Raw genomic sequence first — 17,523 nt, 5'->3', positions numbered from 1 at the left:
AAACCAAACTTGGTGTCTACAGCAGACAAAATTTAAATCCCGTCTGGCTACCGTGCTTCCCGGGATGTTTACACGGGAGAGCAGGCGGTCTTTTGTGGCTGTTCGAACGCATTCGACCACATGAATGTGTTTTCAACTACATCTGGAAGTGGTCAAAAGTGGACAGAATAAATCCCACACTTACCCACACATAGACTTCAACATCCTTTTCATCTTTCAGCTCCAGAACCAGAGCGAATTAAGGGCTCCCACTGCAGAGAAGGCCGCCCTGTTTCTTGACGCCGCCATCGCAGCACGAAGCACCAACCGGCCGGATGCAGATGAGGAAGACCGGCGCAACTCGCACATGCTGTTCACCTTACACATCTATCAGTACCGCATGGAGAAGAGCGGCAAGGGTGGAAGTAAGTCTTGTGTTTGCACTGTGTGAAATGATACTTTTGACGCCTCTGCATGTTCTAAATCGATTATACTCAGTCTAGTCTAATTTCTTCTCCTCCTCCTCATTTACCCAGTGAAAGGAAAAATGCATCTCAAGCTTATTATTGTAATAGCTGTGATATTACAGGCCAAATCAGAGAGTTACCAGAATCCCTTCAATTTTCCTCTCGCTCTATCATGGTAGGAGGGAAATCAATCATGTCTGCTTTGACCACTTCATTAAACTTTAATGGGAATTTTAACAGAGAGTAATAATTCATGAGCAGCTAACAGCTCTAATCATAGCAGAGGTACCTGTCACTACGCCATCACGGTGCTAATTTGCATAGGTAAATACAGTGTTGGTCACTGTCTTTTAACAGTGGAATTGCCATGGAAGCATCTTTGAATGGCTTCATCAAGTCTTCTGATTTCAAAAGCTGATTTTAAAATGGCAAAGGGTAGACAAAAACGGCTAGGAATGGAGTAAATAGGTTCCTCCTGCTTATCACAAACGTAATGATATAGTGTTTCAAGGTCTAACATTTCTCTATAACATCTTGTGTAATAACAGTGTATTGTCAATTTACCCTTTGTCATTCTGTATTCTGTGTTGTGTGTTCTGCCATTGTGTTTGAACAATGTCTGTTATTCTTACTAGTAGTTATTTGCTAGACATAGCTGAGGATATAATCATCGGAACAGTTCCAGCACCCAGATGTGCATGCATTTAACCTTTTGTTACTCCAATAGTCATAGGGAAAAGAATGAGTAGACAGCACATCACAGACTCACATGTGTATTTATGTCTCATGTTGTGCATAATATGAAAATAGGTGTTTATCTATGCCAGGTTGCTCTGTCTTTGAATCATAGTGGGCTGCGCAACTTACTCATGAATAAATCACACAGTCTTGTCAGCCGCAGGTCTTCTCTGGGGGTGTCTATTAATATGTCTGTGCATTTGCCACTCCTCACTCTGTCCGACACTACCCCAGTGTGGGAGTGTCATCAGCGTGGTATGACCACACTGGCAGCATCTCAAACTGTCAGTGACATCAGTAATGAGTGAGGCTGACAGTGTATTTTTATCTTCCATTACAAGGATGGCTAAGCTGGTATTTTTACCGAATGAGATATTACCTCTCATTTTCTCTCTCTCTCTTTTTTTCCTCCAGTGTCTGGTGGTAGGAGCAGATTGCATCTGATTGACTTGGGAAGCTGTGAGAAGGTGCTTTGTAAGAGTAGGGACGCAGGAGGAGGTCTGTGTCTGTCTCTCACTGCTTTGGGAAATGTCATACTGGCTTTGGCCAACGGAGCCAAACACGTTCCATACAGGTAAGAAAATGTAAATAAGATATTGAAATGGGTCCTGTTGCTTAAAATGTGTAGATATGCTGCTAGCATCTTTAGTATCATTTTTTCTACTAGTAATCAATATTGACAAATTGACATATATGACAATCGACTAGCATAACTGCCAAGTGGAATATTGCATAAAATATAAAGTATTTTTTATAATGTCAAATACATCACTTATGCAGGTATGGCCATTAGCAGAATGTTCATGATAATTCTGAATATGTGCTTGGATCTGTCACGTTTACATAGAATATGTTATGCTGAAGCATTTGAGCACATAATCAAAGATGCTAGCAACAAGCTTGAACCTGTGATCTTTGTGTTGACAGGTTTATTGTCTGACTGATGCACTGCTGTTTATCTGTATTTTGCTGAGATCATAGATGATGAGCTCATAGATCATGCATCTCTTTTTAAAATAAAAACTGATATCTTTTCAGGATCACATGCACCATATTTCTCGCCTTTCTAAAATCTATGCACATTTGGAAGAATTGCAATATAGACATTTTTGTAGCTTTTTGATTAATATAATGGCAGAAGAGTTTAGTGAACCTTTCGATGGTTCTGCAGTTTTAGAGAACATTTAACGGCCAGGCTCCTTCAGTATTTGAGTAAACAGCTCACTTTCTGCTGACAATCTATCAACCTGTATTTATGCTGACAATGAAAATGTATTTTTCTAGGGATAGCAAGCTCACAATGTTACTGCGAGATTCCCTGGGGAACATCAACTGTAGGACAACCATGATTGCTCACATCTCTGACTCCCCTGCCAATTATGCTGAGTCTCTTACCACCATTCAGCTGGCCTCCCGAATCCATCGTATGAGGAAAAAGAAATCCAAGGTAACTTTTTAGAACTAGAATTAAAGAATTCAAGAACTGACTAGAATTCAAGAATACTCGTAATAATAATTGTATATTCCACTTAGAAGATTTCAATCCGATTAAAATTTTATATATGTTTTATACCAAACAAAATCAACTTTTATTTTAGAGATAACAACATAGAAATATGTTTAGTGAATATTAACAGCAACAATGATTAAGATTATAATTGAGTATCATAAGTTTCACTGTTATGGGACACAGAAAAAGTCACATGATATATTGACATTGAGGTAGTCCTGCAACAGCTAAATGGTTTTGAAAACTTACTATAATTAAGCAGTCATATTGTTGTCTTGGGATTTGTATAACACTTGCCCTCAGAGTACAGTCAATGCATCAGCTGCTTAGACATAACAAAATGTGTTTGTTCATAAGTTTTGACAAGGTTACAACAATACCATTACATCAGAGTTCCAGAGTTTTTTTTTTTTTTTTTTGTCTTTGTCAAGTATGCATCAAGTTCTTCTGGAGGGGAGAGTTCCTGTGATGAGGGAAGGATCCGTCGACCACCACATTTGCGGCCCTTCCATCCCAGGACTGTGGCCCTTGACCCAGATCTACCATCATTCCTCAGTGATCCTGACTATTCTTCAAGCAGCGAGCAATCATGCGACACTGTAATTTATGTTGGCCCTGGTGGTGCTTCCATCTCTGATCGAGAACTTAGTGACAATGAAGGACCCCCTGCCTTTGTTCCTATCATCCCTTCTCTTAACCGTAAGCAACGAGGGAAAGAAGGGCCAGTTGACCATGATCACTTCAAATGTAACACCTTTGCTGAGCTTCAGGAGCGATTAGAATGTATTGATGGTAGTGAGGAACCTACAGACTTTGTTGGTGAATCTGGAGAAAATTCTGAAAGCCCTAAAATGGACCGTAGTGCAACCAAGTTGAAAGAAGGCTCTAGTTGCATTTCAGTTTCTCCCAAGACTCCTACCAAAGCACTCTCATCAACACAGGACAGCATATCCCAAAAGTCAATTTATGTGGCCAATAAACTGCCCAGCAGTCCAAAACACAAATTAGAACATCCCAAATTGCAAAGTGCCCAATCAGACAAAGATCTCAGAGACATGTCTGAGAGTGTGTGTAGGACAAGTGCAGATGGTGAAAAGGTGCAAATGGATACTAGATCTCTATGTACTCCAGGAAAACCAATAGAATCCCAAAACTCAGAGCCTGTGGTTAGGGAAAAGGTTTTTTTCAATAAAAAGTTACCCAAGCCTGCTCCCCCACCGCCACAACAAAGAGACTACAGCAGGCTCAGTAGTGAAACTGAAGAAAAGTCTGCTACAAGGATACCACCAATTGGGATGAGCCATCAAAAAAGAGGTGATTCAAATGGGAACTCACCTGTCAAAGTCCATCATCTTAATCCCAGGACTCCTGGGGAAATGAGGTCCAATCTTAGGGAGAGGTGCATGGAGAAGGACATATTGAGGACAACTGTAACCCTCAAACAGCCAGTGGAGCTAAACGGAGAGGATGAGCTTGTATTTACTCTTGTGGAAGAGTTATCAATTGGTAGCATTGTGGACAATGGGAGGCCCTCAAGTATTGTGAGTTTCAATAGTGATTGCTCATTACAGGCCCTTGCCTCAGGGTCACGACCAGTAAGCATCATTAGTAGCATCAATGATGAGTTTGATGCCTATACATGCAATGTTGGTACCTCTGAGGCAAACATTAAAATGGTGGCTCCATTACAGGATAAAACATTTGCTTCGCTTGGCAGCCGTGGTTCTTCTATCACTTCATGGCTCAGTGAAGTAAGTGTCTGTACTCTGGAGAGTGAAGGTGCCCAATCAGCAGATGTCTTTCTCCCTCAAGGTACTCATACTGGTCTAGATAGCAGTTTCTACCTTGATTCTCTAAGCATGATCCAAAGCAGCCATCAAAAGCAACCCAAGAACTCTTTGAATGATAGTGGCTGTAGCTTCTCAGATTTGGACAGCGACAGTGCTGTATCAAGCAAACTTTCACTTAACAACTGCCCATCTTCTCCAGAGGCCCCACAACTATCTGCCAAAAATTTGCCAAAACTTGCAAAGGCAAATACCATTCATTTAGCTGATCCCAAGTCCTTTCAAGACTCTCAAGTTGTCCAGTGTAGTCTTTCCAGGAAATTAAAACCTACCTCATCTATAGCCCATAGTAGCAGTATCAGTGGAACCAGCTCCAGTAGCAACTGGAGACGTGAGCCACCTAGGCAAGACTGCATCCCAGATCCATGGCACCGAGTAGATAGCTCATTGGAGTCTTCTTTAACTTCTAATTCAAGTTCTTCGTCCAGACTGGTAAAAAATGGAATGAGTGGAATTCCTGCAAGAAAAGCAGGCACAAGCAGCAGTGTACCTCGAATGCCCAAAACACTGGGGTCAAACCCGTCCCAAAGGGTGGTGGACGGATGTGAAAAAACCATCAACAACAGGAAAATGGAGTCCCCAAGCAGGATGCCACAGCTCAGACGAGGTGCAACAACGCTTGGGATAGTTCCAGTCATCCATCCGTCCATTGATGTCAAGCTTGCGCAAGATATTGTTTCCTCAACAAGCAGTTTGAAGTTCTCCTCTTTAGGAAAAAGTGGAAAAGCCAGCAAGCAAGAGGAGAGTATGTCAAAACCTGGAAATGTATCACCACCTCCACCTCCAGTTCGCAAATCCAGTTTGGATCAAAAGAATCGAATCCTGTTTCCCTCAAGTGCCTTAAAGTCTGCTTATGATGCAGGAAAGTCTTTAGCACCAAGGGCTACAGGTTTAGAGGATGACAATGATATTTGCTCTAGGGGTGATTCAAATAGTTTAAGAGCATCTAACTTAAAGGCAGAACATAGTTTGATAAAAGCAACCTCCAGTCTCAAAGCTAGAGGAGCTAGAAGTGATACAGGACAGCTTTATGGGAGCCAGATATCTCTAGACAGATGTGACAGTTTATCATCTTTGGGGTCTAAACCTGCTCTTAGTCGAGAGAACAGTGGTGCTAGTCTCAATAGCAAGTCAAGCAAGTCTGTCAGTAGGTTTGGATCACCTGTTTCCACCTCTTCCCCAATTGCTACCTCTCCTCCTTCTTGTATAAACCCAGTAAGCACTGTAAAAAATGGAATTGCCAAAGGCAGCCTTAATGCAAGACCAATACCTGCTAATGCCAACAAAGCTCGTACATTATCTGCAAACAACTCCAAAGCCCTTAGCTCATCCACTAAGTCTCTTGTGGCACCTGCAACAAGGAATGCCAACCTTCCTCCTTCAGGAAAGACTGCGTTACCTCGAGCAACAGTAGGATGCAATGGTAAATCCACAAGAGGGACTATCATGGGTACCAAGCAAGCAATGAGGGCAGCAAACAGCCGTGTTAGTGAGTTGGCATTGGCCAACACTTCTGGGAAACATACAAGGGGCTCAGGTGATTCAGACAGTGGCAATGACAGTGGAGTGAACCTTAACGATGACAAGCATACCCCAATCCCCATTCTTCCATCTCCATATAGTAAGATCACAGCCCCAAGAAGACCTCAGCGCTACAGCAGTGGGCATGGAAGTGATAACAGTAGTGTGTTAAGTGGGGAGTTGCCTCCTGCTATGGGACGAACTGCACTTTTCTACCATAGTGGAGGGAGCAGTGGATATGAAAGCATGATCCGTGACAGTGAAGCTACTGGTAGTGCTTCTTCAGCCCATGACTCTATGAGTGAGAGTGGGATGTCCTCCTCTGGTCGCACAAGGATCTCCAAAGCACCCAAGAAGAGGTCAAATGGTGAGTAACACCTGTTGTTTTCTATGAAGACATCAAGTGTTTGATAAGGTTATATTTCTTTTGTACTTTTTATATATGCCTGTCATGAATTGTGCTATACTGAAGTCCACTCAATTCTTTCTGAGAACTAATCTGGCTATGAAACAGTGACATTTTATTACAGTTTTATTGTATAAATATGTGCCTATTTAAGACAGTTAATTCTAACATCTGCTCATCACATGCAGTTTAGTAGGTTTGAATCTCCATCCAGCCTGCATCATTATACGCATACAAATAACTACAGGGTTCACCAATCTCGGTCCTGGAGGGCCGCTGTCCTGCAGAGTTTAGCTCCAACCAGCTCCAACACACCTGTTTGAAAGTTTCTAGTATGCCTAGTGAGACCTTGATTAGCTGGTTCAGGTGTGTTTAATTGGGGTTGGAGCTAAACTCTGCAGGACAGCGGCCCTCCAGGACCGAGATTGGTGAACCCTGAATAACTATCACATCTTAGTATTCCTCAGTATATTTGTAAAGCACTCGTATACTATCTGTACTTTATTTCTTTATGTATTTTATGTAGACAGAGCTTGCTTTATTTTTCTTTACCCATCCATCTTTTTAACTACTCTTTTTTTCTGTGTCCCAATTACATTTGAACTTTTATGTTTTCACATTTTTACTTTGTCTCTTCATGGATCAGGCCTCCAGAGGCGGCGCCTCATCCCAGCTCCCTTACCGGACACCTCTTCCCTGGGGAAGTCTGGGACCACGGGCCAGTGGGTGGACCTTCCCCCTATGTCCGGACCATTGAAAGAGCCTTTTGAGATCAAAGTGTATGAAATTGATGACGTGGAGCGGCTTCAGCGTCGAAGACAGGAGAAGACAGATGAGGTTAGTATGGGATTTCGGGGTGTTTTTTTTTTTAGAAACTGAGATCTGGTGAGATCCAGTTAAGTGCATTTAAATTAAACTTTAGTCTTTTCTCATGGGAATGTAAAATATGTGAGATATGTGTTTACATCTTACAGAGAATAGTTAAAATGTAAATTGATTAATTACTATGTATTATAAGTTTGCATAGTGCATAGCAGAGATGTCAGATACCAATTTTTCTCGCTAGTAGCTTCCCAAAGATTGCTTTGATCTATGTTGGGTTAGATTGTCTAATCTAAAGAGCAATATTTTTAGGTCAGCAATATGCTTTATGTATCATATTCAAACTCTATACACTGAATGAAGGTTTTGGCTCTTTGCTTCTTATTAACAGTATAATGATAATGTTGGGATATATGTATGCTAGTTGAAGATTGCATCTGAAAAGGAAATACTTTTTTGGTTACATTTGAAACACTGGAGGGATGAAAAGTTAACTATCTGGAATTAATTAGTTTGGGGGTAAAACTGCAGGAGAGAAATTCTGTAGTAAAATAATCTGTTATCGTTTCTATCATTAAATCAGCAGGGTGAAGTTATTAAATAGATTTAAGAAGATTATCCTCAATTTGTCTGTCAGTGTTTTTAAGGCCAGTTGGTATTGCAATGGAATCATGTGCCGAAGTATTGTAGCATTATTGGATAATAGGGGTGCATGTATGTTGTGTATCTCCACTTAGTATAGATTCTTACATCCTTTTCCTCTTTGTTACAACAGTCATTTCAGGATGTTGAGAAGGTATATTCAATAATTCGCATACATGTTGAAGTGAACCAGACTGTAACGTGAGAAAGCTTATATTCTTCCATTACAATGCCTGAAAAATATCACAGTATTATTATAGTTCTGTATCCTATGGTTCTTTTGTGCAGCAAATGTCATGGAAAGGTTAAAGCAATTTAAGGAATCAGCATTGTACTATTTTTTCTTCTTCTAATCAATCCTGACAACACAGTGAAATGCAGTCTCACTCGATAAGCCCAAAATGATTTTACCTCATTCTTACAGTCAAAAAAGTCTGTGGCATGGAACTGTAATTTAACCATAATGTCCAACTTCTGTCCACAGGGCCTGATGTATTTTAACACTAAATTGAAGGTTCTTGAGAAACGACAGCAGCAAATCAGAGATCTCACAGCCAAGCATAAGACTCTGAAAGAAGAGTTGGAGGACACCAAGTCTAGACTAATGATGGATTCCAGCAAGTGGATAGGAGAGTGTAAGTATTATATCTTTACACTAGTTTGGACACACTATCTTGTGACTGGTAGTGCTTCTAGTAGACAAAGGTGAAAGTTTATGCTAAATACTTCCAGTCCATTTCATGAAATAACTGTGTTCTGGTTTGTTTCACAGTTGAGGTGGATCAGGATTTGGATCAGGAGTCGCAGGAGTACTTCGAGGCATTGGAGCAGGCTACGGCTGAACTGGAATACTGCGTCAACCTATGCAAGTCTCGCGTCATGATGGTGACCTGCTTCGATATTCGAGTAGCATCTGACGTGCAGGAAGGACCGCGAGAAGTTGAGGTTTAAGAACGCGATGTGGTGATCGATGGACAACGAGAAAGAGATGGAGGAAGACAGGACCCTGGATGTCTGAAAGGAAGGATAATGAAATGTAGCAGCCGGTCCAGTGATTTCGAGAAAACTCATGGATCAAAGGAATGACCTTCACAATAAGATGGAAAACTGAATTCTGCATGAAGTAGGAACTTATCTTCTGGAGAAGACAAAACTGTTCTGGTTCTATGCAGTGCCTCATAACAAACATGGAATAGACTTGCTCAAAACGAAAGCCAACAAGCTTTGATGCGTTTGACGCATTTCCTTACCCAAAGGAAAAAGAATCATTATTCTCACTTACCGAAGAGTTATTCAACCATGCCACAAAGTGCCTTTTTCATATGACTGTTTTGTACATTTGTTGTCAATCATTATTTTTTCTACTGGTGCTAGTGCTATGACCAGCATACTCAAGCCGAACCATTTTTTTTTTTTTATTGCATTGTATAGTGTATTTATATGAACTTACGGTGTGTGAAATATAATTTTGGGTGCAAAAGGAGAGCAATAAGCTGAACTTCCATGCTTTGCCTTTGCCTCCTGAACTATCACCTCTGTCAGCATATTGTTATTAAACCTTTTGAGCCTTATGTTGTATTTGTAGTTACTGTCGGAGTGTTTTTCTATCTTTCAAAGGTCTTTTAAAATCTTTTTAAGGAACACGGTATCACTCAGCAATTGACAGTCATATGTGATGCAAGCCAGGTTTCATTTAAGTGTTTGGTTTGGTTTCCTTGGCTCCAAACCTTTCAAACTGTACTGATAATGGATGCATATGCACCTTTAACATATTTATTTCCCAGAGAATCCTATAGGTGATTTGAATTGGTACTACGTTTGCTAAGCCACGTTGAATGTACATTAAAGCATTTTAATGAACAGCACAAAAATTCCCAAGAATTGAAATCTTTAGCATTGTTATTGGTTCTTATCACATAAATACATGCAAGTCAGTGTCATTGTTATGCCTGCGATGGATGCGTGTTCCTAGAGAGGTGCAATCTATTAAAATGCAGATTGGCCTCTTGTTCTTGTTTACTTTAAACAGACACTTTTGCAAATGGGATTCATTAGTGTAACCTGACATGTCTAGCTCAGCCTTTTCTGTAGACACACTGTGTGCTGCATTAAAAGAGCTGTGGTTGTGATTAAAGAGGGGTGAGGTGACATTTGTGCGGTACAGGAAGGACTCTTTTCCATAACTTTTCAGATAACAGCATCCTAAAAGTAACCATAAAAAATATCTGATGAGATTTTAAACACTGTGGCCCGCTCAATGGCATTTTTGATGCTATTTGATGCATATTGGATGCTAAAATACACCTTTTTTATAGACTAAGGGAACGTTGATGCTGTCATAAAAATATTGACTGACAGTCCATGTCTTCAAACATTAATAAATTCCAGTTCATGATGCATTGCAGTTTTTTTTAACTACACTGTGGATGTACATCCAAGCCTTAGACCTATGCATCCATGTAATCATGGTCTTGAACAAACAACCTCAGCAACTGCAACAGGAAGCATTTAGCACAGATGACTGTCTCAATGGCTAGCCTTCAAAAGATCTATTATCAATATTTTCAGCACTCATTGTGCTGTTTAATAACTGCTGTAAAAGACCACATGCATTTCTCTGATGTCAAAGACGCCATTACAGAACTTTGCTGGTAAAAGTGATTCAGTGTTTTGTAGCTGCCAGAATGACTTTCCTGTTACTTGTCTATCAAAGGCCACGAATGACCTTTAGATCTCGTTTGACATTTAAGAAAATCAAAACCTTTTCTTGGATTTATTTACCTGTATAAACACTCTCAGGCCCTTTTTCAAGATGCTGCGTGAGATTTGTATTTTTTTCTAGAGTTTATTCTTCATCTTTGAATTTTGTATTGATTATGCTGGCATTCACTACACTTTATGAACATGGGTTTAAAAGACACCAAACTGAAACTTTTTTTTTTTTTTGAATGAAAGCTGCCAATGTATGTTGAGTCATGTTTCATATCAAATCATATTTTCTAACTTTTTTTGTTTGTTTGTTTTGTAAAGAATTTTCTGACCCTCTGTATAAATGTATTATATGGCAGCTTGGGATAACACTGTTTTTCTTGTGAATAAATAATTCCTTCTTATTTGTCTTTGTCTGTCCATTTCTTTGAAACATTTCTATGTGTCTGGAATATTTACTTCATCATTAAGATGTTTCTTTTTTAGTGTTTCACAAGTAAAAACTTGATTACAGTTTCAATTATTAGATTTTCTGAAGAACATGTAAAAGTTCTGTTATTAATTATGCACCCTCATGTCGTTCCCAACCTGTAAGACTTTCATTCATCTTCGAAACACAAATGAAGATATTTTTAATGAAATCTGAGCGATTTCTGTCCCTCCATTGACAGCTACACAGCTCCTACTTTGACTCTTCAAAAAGTTCATAAAGAGGTCGTAAAAATAACCCATATGAATTGAGCAGTTTAGTCCAAATTATCTGAAGAGACACAATCACTTTATATGATGAACAGACTGAATTTAGGCTTTTATTCACATACAAACATTCATCAAATCATATGAGTATATCAAATATATAAATATAAAATACTGATATAATACTGAAATATTATTATATGTTTGATACATTTTACATGCATCTTTTCCTTGAAGTCCATTGCTTAGCTATCAGGTCTGCAATCTCGTCAGTCATTGGACAAAATATTGTGGCACATTGCAAAGCAGCATGACTGTTGCACTCAAAGACTAAAATTACCAGTGCAGATTTTGGTGTCTGAATGTATTTAATCATCATATCAACAATGCATCCCTCACAGTTTCTTTGTAAATAAAGAACACTTGTGTTATGTTCCATGTTTACATCCATATTATTATGAAATGCCTTTCAAATATGGTAAATGTCAAGGACAAACCTATGGCTAAACTAAACTAGTATATATCTGCCAGAAGTTTAGTTCTGTTTCTAAGTATTGAGCCTTATTAAATCATAAATAGTCTGTTGAGTATTAATACACACTAAGCTGAAATCCAATCCAATGCCGAGCTGCTATTAAAAACACACTGGAATTCCAGTTTATAAATCAATCACCCCAGTTTCGTTTACCCATCTTGGTAAACACAGCAAGACACAGAACTATATAAAGAATGAGCGACATGTCAGCAATCCACAGGTGTTGGAGATAAATATATAGAAAGTGATGAGCTGTGTCTGCAAACCAGCACAGCACAGATTCACACAAAAACACATACATGCGTTCAACATGGTCCTGTCACCTCGTAACCTGCTCTGATTTCCACACACGAATACTCTATTTGATTGGGCGTACACACAAACGCACGTCCATGGGAGTGATTACTGCGAAAAGCACAGCTCTTGCAATTTATCAACCTAACAATCTAAGATAACAATTTGGTTTTCTTCTACAAAGAGATTGTGTATGGTTCAGGTATTTTTCAATGCACACTGCTCATGCAAAAGACACAAGGCTATCATTTAAAATAAAATGCAGGTCTTTAACCAAGCCGCACAGCATGCTAATGCTAGCAGGTTACATTGTACATATGTTGACATCTCCCTGGGCCCATAATTCCCTCACCCTTTCTGTCTTCATTCCACTGAAAGCAGCAGTAATGATTTGGCTATTGTGTTGGAGCAGCTGGTCACTGTATCGCTAATCAAATCTGTAGCCTTTAGCCTAGCGAGCACTGAGTGCTTTTTGACAGCAGGAAAGAGTGCCAAATCACTCCAATGACAATGATTAAAATGTACACACAATTTATTCAGGGACTCTGATGTGTATTTTTGTGTCAGTTATTGCTCGTATAATCACCATAACTGGGAGAGACTATAGGGCTATAGTTTCTGGGCATATTACCACAGGATTTTTTTGATACTTTAAAGCTTATGTCTCATCTGTTTAAAATCCATTTAAAGGGATAGTTTACTTAAAATGTCATCATGCAGGCCTACATTATTCTTACCTTCATGACATTCCAAACATGAATACTTAAATTTCTTAAATCAATACTTAAATCTCTCATCAAAGCTATCAATTGGCTTCATAGTTTGGAATATAGTGCAGGTTGAATGAACTTGTTTTTAAAGTGTGTTTTTGTCCTGATTGAATGAAATATTTGTTTTAAAGGGATACTTCACCCAAAAATTAACATTCTGTCATCATTAAAGGTGCTATAAGCGATCTCGGTTGGCGTAACCTCTTGTTGATGTTTGAATTATTATCAAACAAAACGGAGGCTAGCTAGACCCTCCCTCCTCCTCATCCGCGCACTAACCCCCCGAACCCCACCCCCACATCATTCTTGTCGGTTATTGGCTGGAACAGTTTGTTATGTTTGTGCTGCGGGTCGCTCTGTTTGTTGCTCAGTTTGTTTTTGCTGCAGTTTGTGGAGCGTGGGCTGTCTGCAGAGACCGTGTTTTTTTACAGTGTGTTCAGGGGACAGGCAGCTAGCGGATAGTGAGGAGATGTTTGCGGTATGTGAAAAAAAATGTTTTGGCCTAAAAAACGCGTGAGATCGCTTATAGCACCTTTAACTGTATGAGTTACTTTCTTGTGTTGAACACAAAGATATGTTGAAGAATTTTGGTTACCAGACAGTTGACGGCACTCATTGACTTCCATATAGGAAAAATAAATACTATGGAAGTCAGTGGCTGTAAACTGTCTGGTTACCAACATTCTTCAAAATATCTTCTTCTGTGTTCAACAGAAGAAAGAAACTCATACAGGTTTGTAACAACTTGAGGGTTAGTAAACGATGACAAAATGTTCATTTTGGGGTGAACTATCCCTTCAATATTCTTAAAAATTGAGAGTGCGTAAATGACCAAATTTTAATTTTGGGGTTAACAATTCATTTAAACTCTGTGTGAAACAGAAGTTGCGACCTACTTCATTTCAATATTGTGATGTATTTTCAAGTGAAACTTGAACTGAATGAGTGGGTTTAGCGCACCTCCTTGCCATCTAGATCACAGCAGACTGACGGTTGGAAGGAAGTGGTTAAGGATGTTCTGTCAAACTGACGTCTTGAGAGAAGGAACACCAAGGGGAATACAATTTTCAGATTTTGACTAAAGATTACGGAGACAAACAATGTGGATTAATTTAGTTACACGGATTAATTGTTCACCACAAGACTAGTAATGTGAGTTAACAAAGTAAAAAGGTGCATATTTTGATTTCATGGAGACTTAAAATTCAGGGGCCATTTACACAACACTGAAACAAAACTGAAAAATGTGTTTTGGTGGTTCATTTACACGACAAAGTGTTTTGGGGGCCTGAAAATGCAAACTTTTGAAAACGGTACCATTATCGTCTCTGTGTAAACTAAAAAAATGTGAATTTGTGAAACCAGTGACGGCATACGCATGCATATAAGTGTTCAGTCTATAGGCAGGTATTGTTTCTTTACAAAGTGACATCGCCAACTACTGGCCTGGCATAAATAATACAGCGTTTTTAGTCGTTTTTGGGGATCTGTGTGAATGGGGATCATTTTGACAATGTTGTCATCTGTATACGAAAAACGCAAAGGAATAACGTTTCTGCTTATAGAAGGCTACATCACTGTTGTGTAACGGTCCCCTAAATGTCATATTTTGAGTTAACAATTTTATTTTTATCATGTTATTGTGATATAATGTTAAACTTAGATTATTACGTTCATATGTCAAAACACAAAATCTTGGGCTGATTTTAAACCAGATATCTTTACTCTAAAACTAAACATTTCATGTGGCATAGACTATCAAATAAATTATATTCATGAAAAGGTACGTGTCAAACTTGAGAGTAGCATTTTTTCTAATGTGATTATTAAAACTTAAATAATGTTATTATTATCTTATGTAAAAGTACAGCTATGCAAAATTTAGCAAGCATTTGTGTACTGTTGGGAATGGGATTTGATGTAAAAGTCTAAAAGGTGACAGCCACTCATGAAAATAAGAGATATACGGTAGATGCTGAAAAACTGTGCCTACAAACCAACCCTAGTGTGTATGTGAACACAATATTTCCTTGTTTTTTACTGCATTTTCAGCAGGTACTAGATGATAGTACCCTCGAGATAGTAGAAATCATATTTGTCACAGTCATGTCATATTTCCTGTTGAGTTTATATCTATTCATGCTCATGCATTATTAACTTATGTAGCAAACTTCTCTGGTGCCTGTGTGTGTCTTACCACTTCAAATTCTCAAACCCTTCCAGCTCTCACTAAGGGATCTCTGAACTCTACCCATCAGAAAAGGACCCGTTATTACTGAGACATTCTGAATTTGCTGTAGGGAGATGTGCCACACTGCTGAGTCTATGGCCATTTTGACCCCGATGCTGAAATGAGAACCTTTGGACGCTCCTGCAGGGTATAGAACGTGATGGCAATGCAATGAGGAGGAGTTCAGGGAAAAGTTAGGAGGAACCACAGCAGTCAATGGCAATTCAAGATATATTCAATTGAGTTTGAAGTGTGAAATGAATTTTTTAGAAACAATTTTCACTCAGAAATTGCAATTAAATTTCACAAACAATTACAAAGTAATGGCAAGTAACACACTGAATTAAACATGAAAGTGTAAAACAGTTTTTTTTCCTGTAAAATTTACTCCAATAATCTTTGTTTTGAAGCGCTCTATCAGAGTTCCTCTGAAACCCTCCACCTCCCCCAGCACCACCTGCCTAGATCTGCTATGGGATTTAAGCTGGGCCTAAATTAACACAAGCGCCAGATGCGAGTAAAAATCGGTGTTGGCGAGTATATGAAACAGTGTCACTTGCCAGTTGGCCGGTAACATTTTTATTAATTCTAACAATGCATGAATGCAACAAACATGAACGACACTCAGGACATTTGACGAGCCAGCGCTACATCGTCACAAAAGCCTTACCAATTTAAATATTCAAGCACAAAAAGACTCGAAAGGGAACTAATTTCTTTACTTGCGTGCTCTGTGAAAAGTTTTGTGTGCGGCTGTGCGCACACATCCAAAGCACACGCCCAGAAAGCCGCGTCTAAGACAGCGTGCAAATACTAAACTGAGCATTCTTTCATGTCTTCTTACATTTGAGCAGACAAATTCACACAAAATGATGTAAAAAAATAGCGAGGATCCTAGTATAACATAGTCGGTTATGTCTTAAGTGACAGTAAACAGTTGAGAAAGTAAACACATGCGTTCAGTGTCAGTATATTAGACCTGTGCATTCGATCTTAAAGTAACAGCAGCCTAATATTCCTGCTGCTGTCTTTTTTTTTTTATGTTAATAAAACAACAAAGGACAAAGAAAAAATTACTCACTGCTCTTGACAGAATAACTTTTGTAACTTTAATAAGGCTTAATTAACAAAGATGTTTAATTTATACAGTGAAGTATACTATTACATTTGTGCACAAGTTATATGATACAATATATAGTGAACAAGTTGGATGAATCACTTTTATGGTCCTCTTTTTTGAGCAAATATTAAACAATTTTGAATCTTTTTTTATTACATGGAAGAAAATAAGCCATTTGGAAATGTAAATTATGCCACAATGTTCATTTTTTAAGGACTGTTTATGTAAGTTATGAAGTGCTTTTACCAGCCGAGAAACATTATTGGTGCTCCCAGTAATATAGAGTGCACAGACCAAGAGCAAGTGATTGTTAGATTTACTTCCTCTTGTCGTTTCTAATGAGTAAAGCCTTCAGCACCTTAATGACACAGGGTCTCTCAATCGGTCACTCCCATAAAAACGCACAGTTGATTTGTGAGGGAACTAAACCAATCCCTATATTGCTTAGGTAGATCAAGGAAAACATTATCATGCCCCCTATAATTTATTTTGGTTTACACCTAACATGATAGGTTCATGGTTTAATTTAGCCAGAGCGGTATTTACACTTCCATCCAAAAAGTTCTCTTCCACACCTTGACTTTTTACGCTGCTTCATGTTTCTTGGGTTGAGTAAATTGAAAGGATTTGTCAGAATAGAGGATATAAAAGTTCTATTGTTCACATTAGAAGACACATTAGTAACAGAAGACACATTCACGTTATTATTAGACACATACACATTAGACATTCACAAAGTTCACATTGTTAAACAACAAACTATTTTATTTTTTAAAACTGTCCAAATGATACACACTTTAAAACAGATGGTTTAGATAGCTCATATACAAATTACTAAATACAAAGTCATGAAGAATATAATTATCCCCCACCCCCCTTCCAATTTACATCTTAGGATATGTTTCCTTGCCTACCGTTTCCTTTTCCACATGCAGTCCTAGACTAAATTTTGGCCTTTGATACTGTGGGGTTGTTTGTGCCACCCATTGTCTCTGCGAGTTGGAAAATTAAAAGAGAATTTACGAGTGCCCTCCAGTCAAGGGGTACAGCAGCCGGCCCGGGCATTGTTAGAAGAGCTGCAAGAGTAGGGATTTACAGCTTTGCAATCAGGCAGAGTTCGCGTTCTAAAGCAGGGGCCTGCTCTTTTAAGAAGAGCAATAAACCCAGCCAAATGCTACCACTTACTCTAAGTAATTAAAACAAGCTGGTTCAGAAAGAGACCTTAAACTACCCGAGT

The 17,523-nt window shown here is 38.9% G+C and overlaps 1 protein-coding gene across 2 annotated transcripts in view; it reads left to right on the top strand.

Moving 5' to 3' along the window:
* Positions 1–11,045, top strand: part of kif26ab (kinesin family member 26Ab) — a 98,062-nt gene extending 87,017 nt beyond the window's left edge. For both annotated transcript variants that reach the window (XM_084096416.1, XM_084096417.1), the window contains 7 exons: positions 221–404; positions 1,599–1,758; positions 2,469–2,631; positions 3,126–6,429; positions 7,115–7,305; positions 8,417–8,567; positions 8,705–11,045. In XM_084096416.1, coding sequence (XP_083952542.1) covers positions 221–404; positions 1,599–1,758; positions 2,469–2,631; positions 3,126–6,429; positions 7,115–7,305; positions 8,417–8,567; positions 8,705–8,883 — 4,332 coding nt within the window. In that variant the 3' untranslated portion in view covers positions 8,884–11,045. The remainder of the gene's footprint in view (positions 1–220; positions 405–1,598; positions 1,759–2,468; positions 2,632–3,125; positions 6,430–7,114; positions 7,306–8,416; positions 8,568–8,704) is intronic.
* The last annotated feature ends 6,478 nt before the right edge of the window (positions 11,046–17,523 follow it).

This window comes from Abramis brama, assembly GCF_963993115.1.
Source record: "Abramis brama genome assembly, chromosome: 21".
NCBI lineage: Eukaryota > Metazoa > Chordata > Actinopteri > Cypriniformes > Leuciscidae > Abramis > Abramis brama.
Note: the sequence above shows the minus strand (reverse complement) of the source record. Positions and strands in the feature narration are given on the sequence as shown.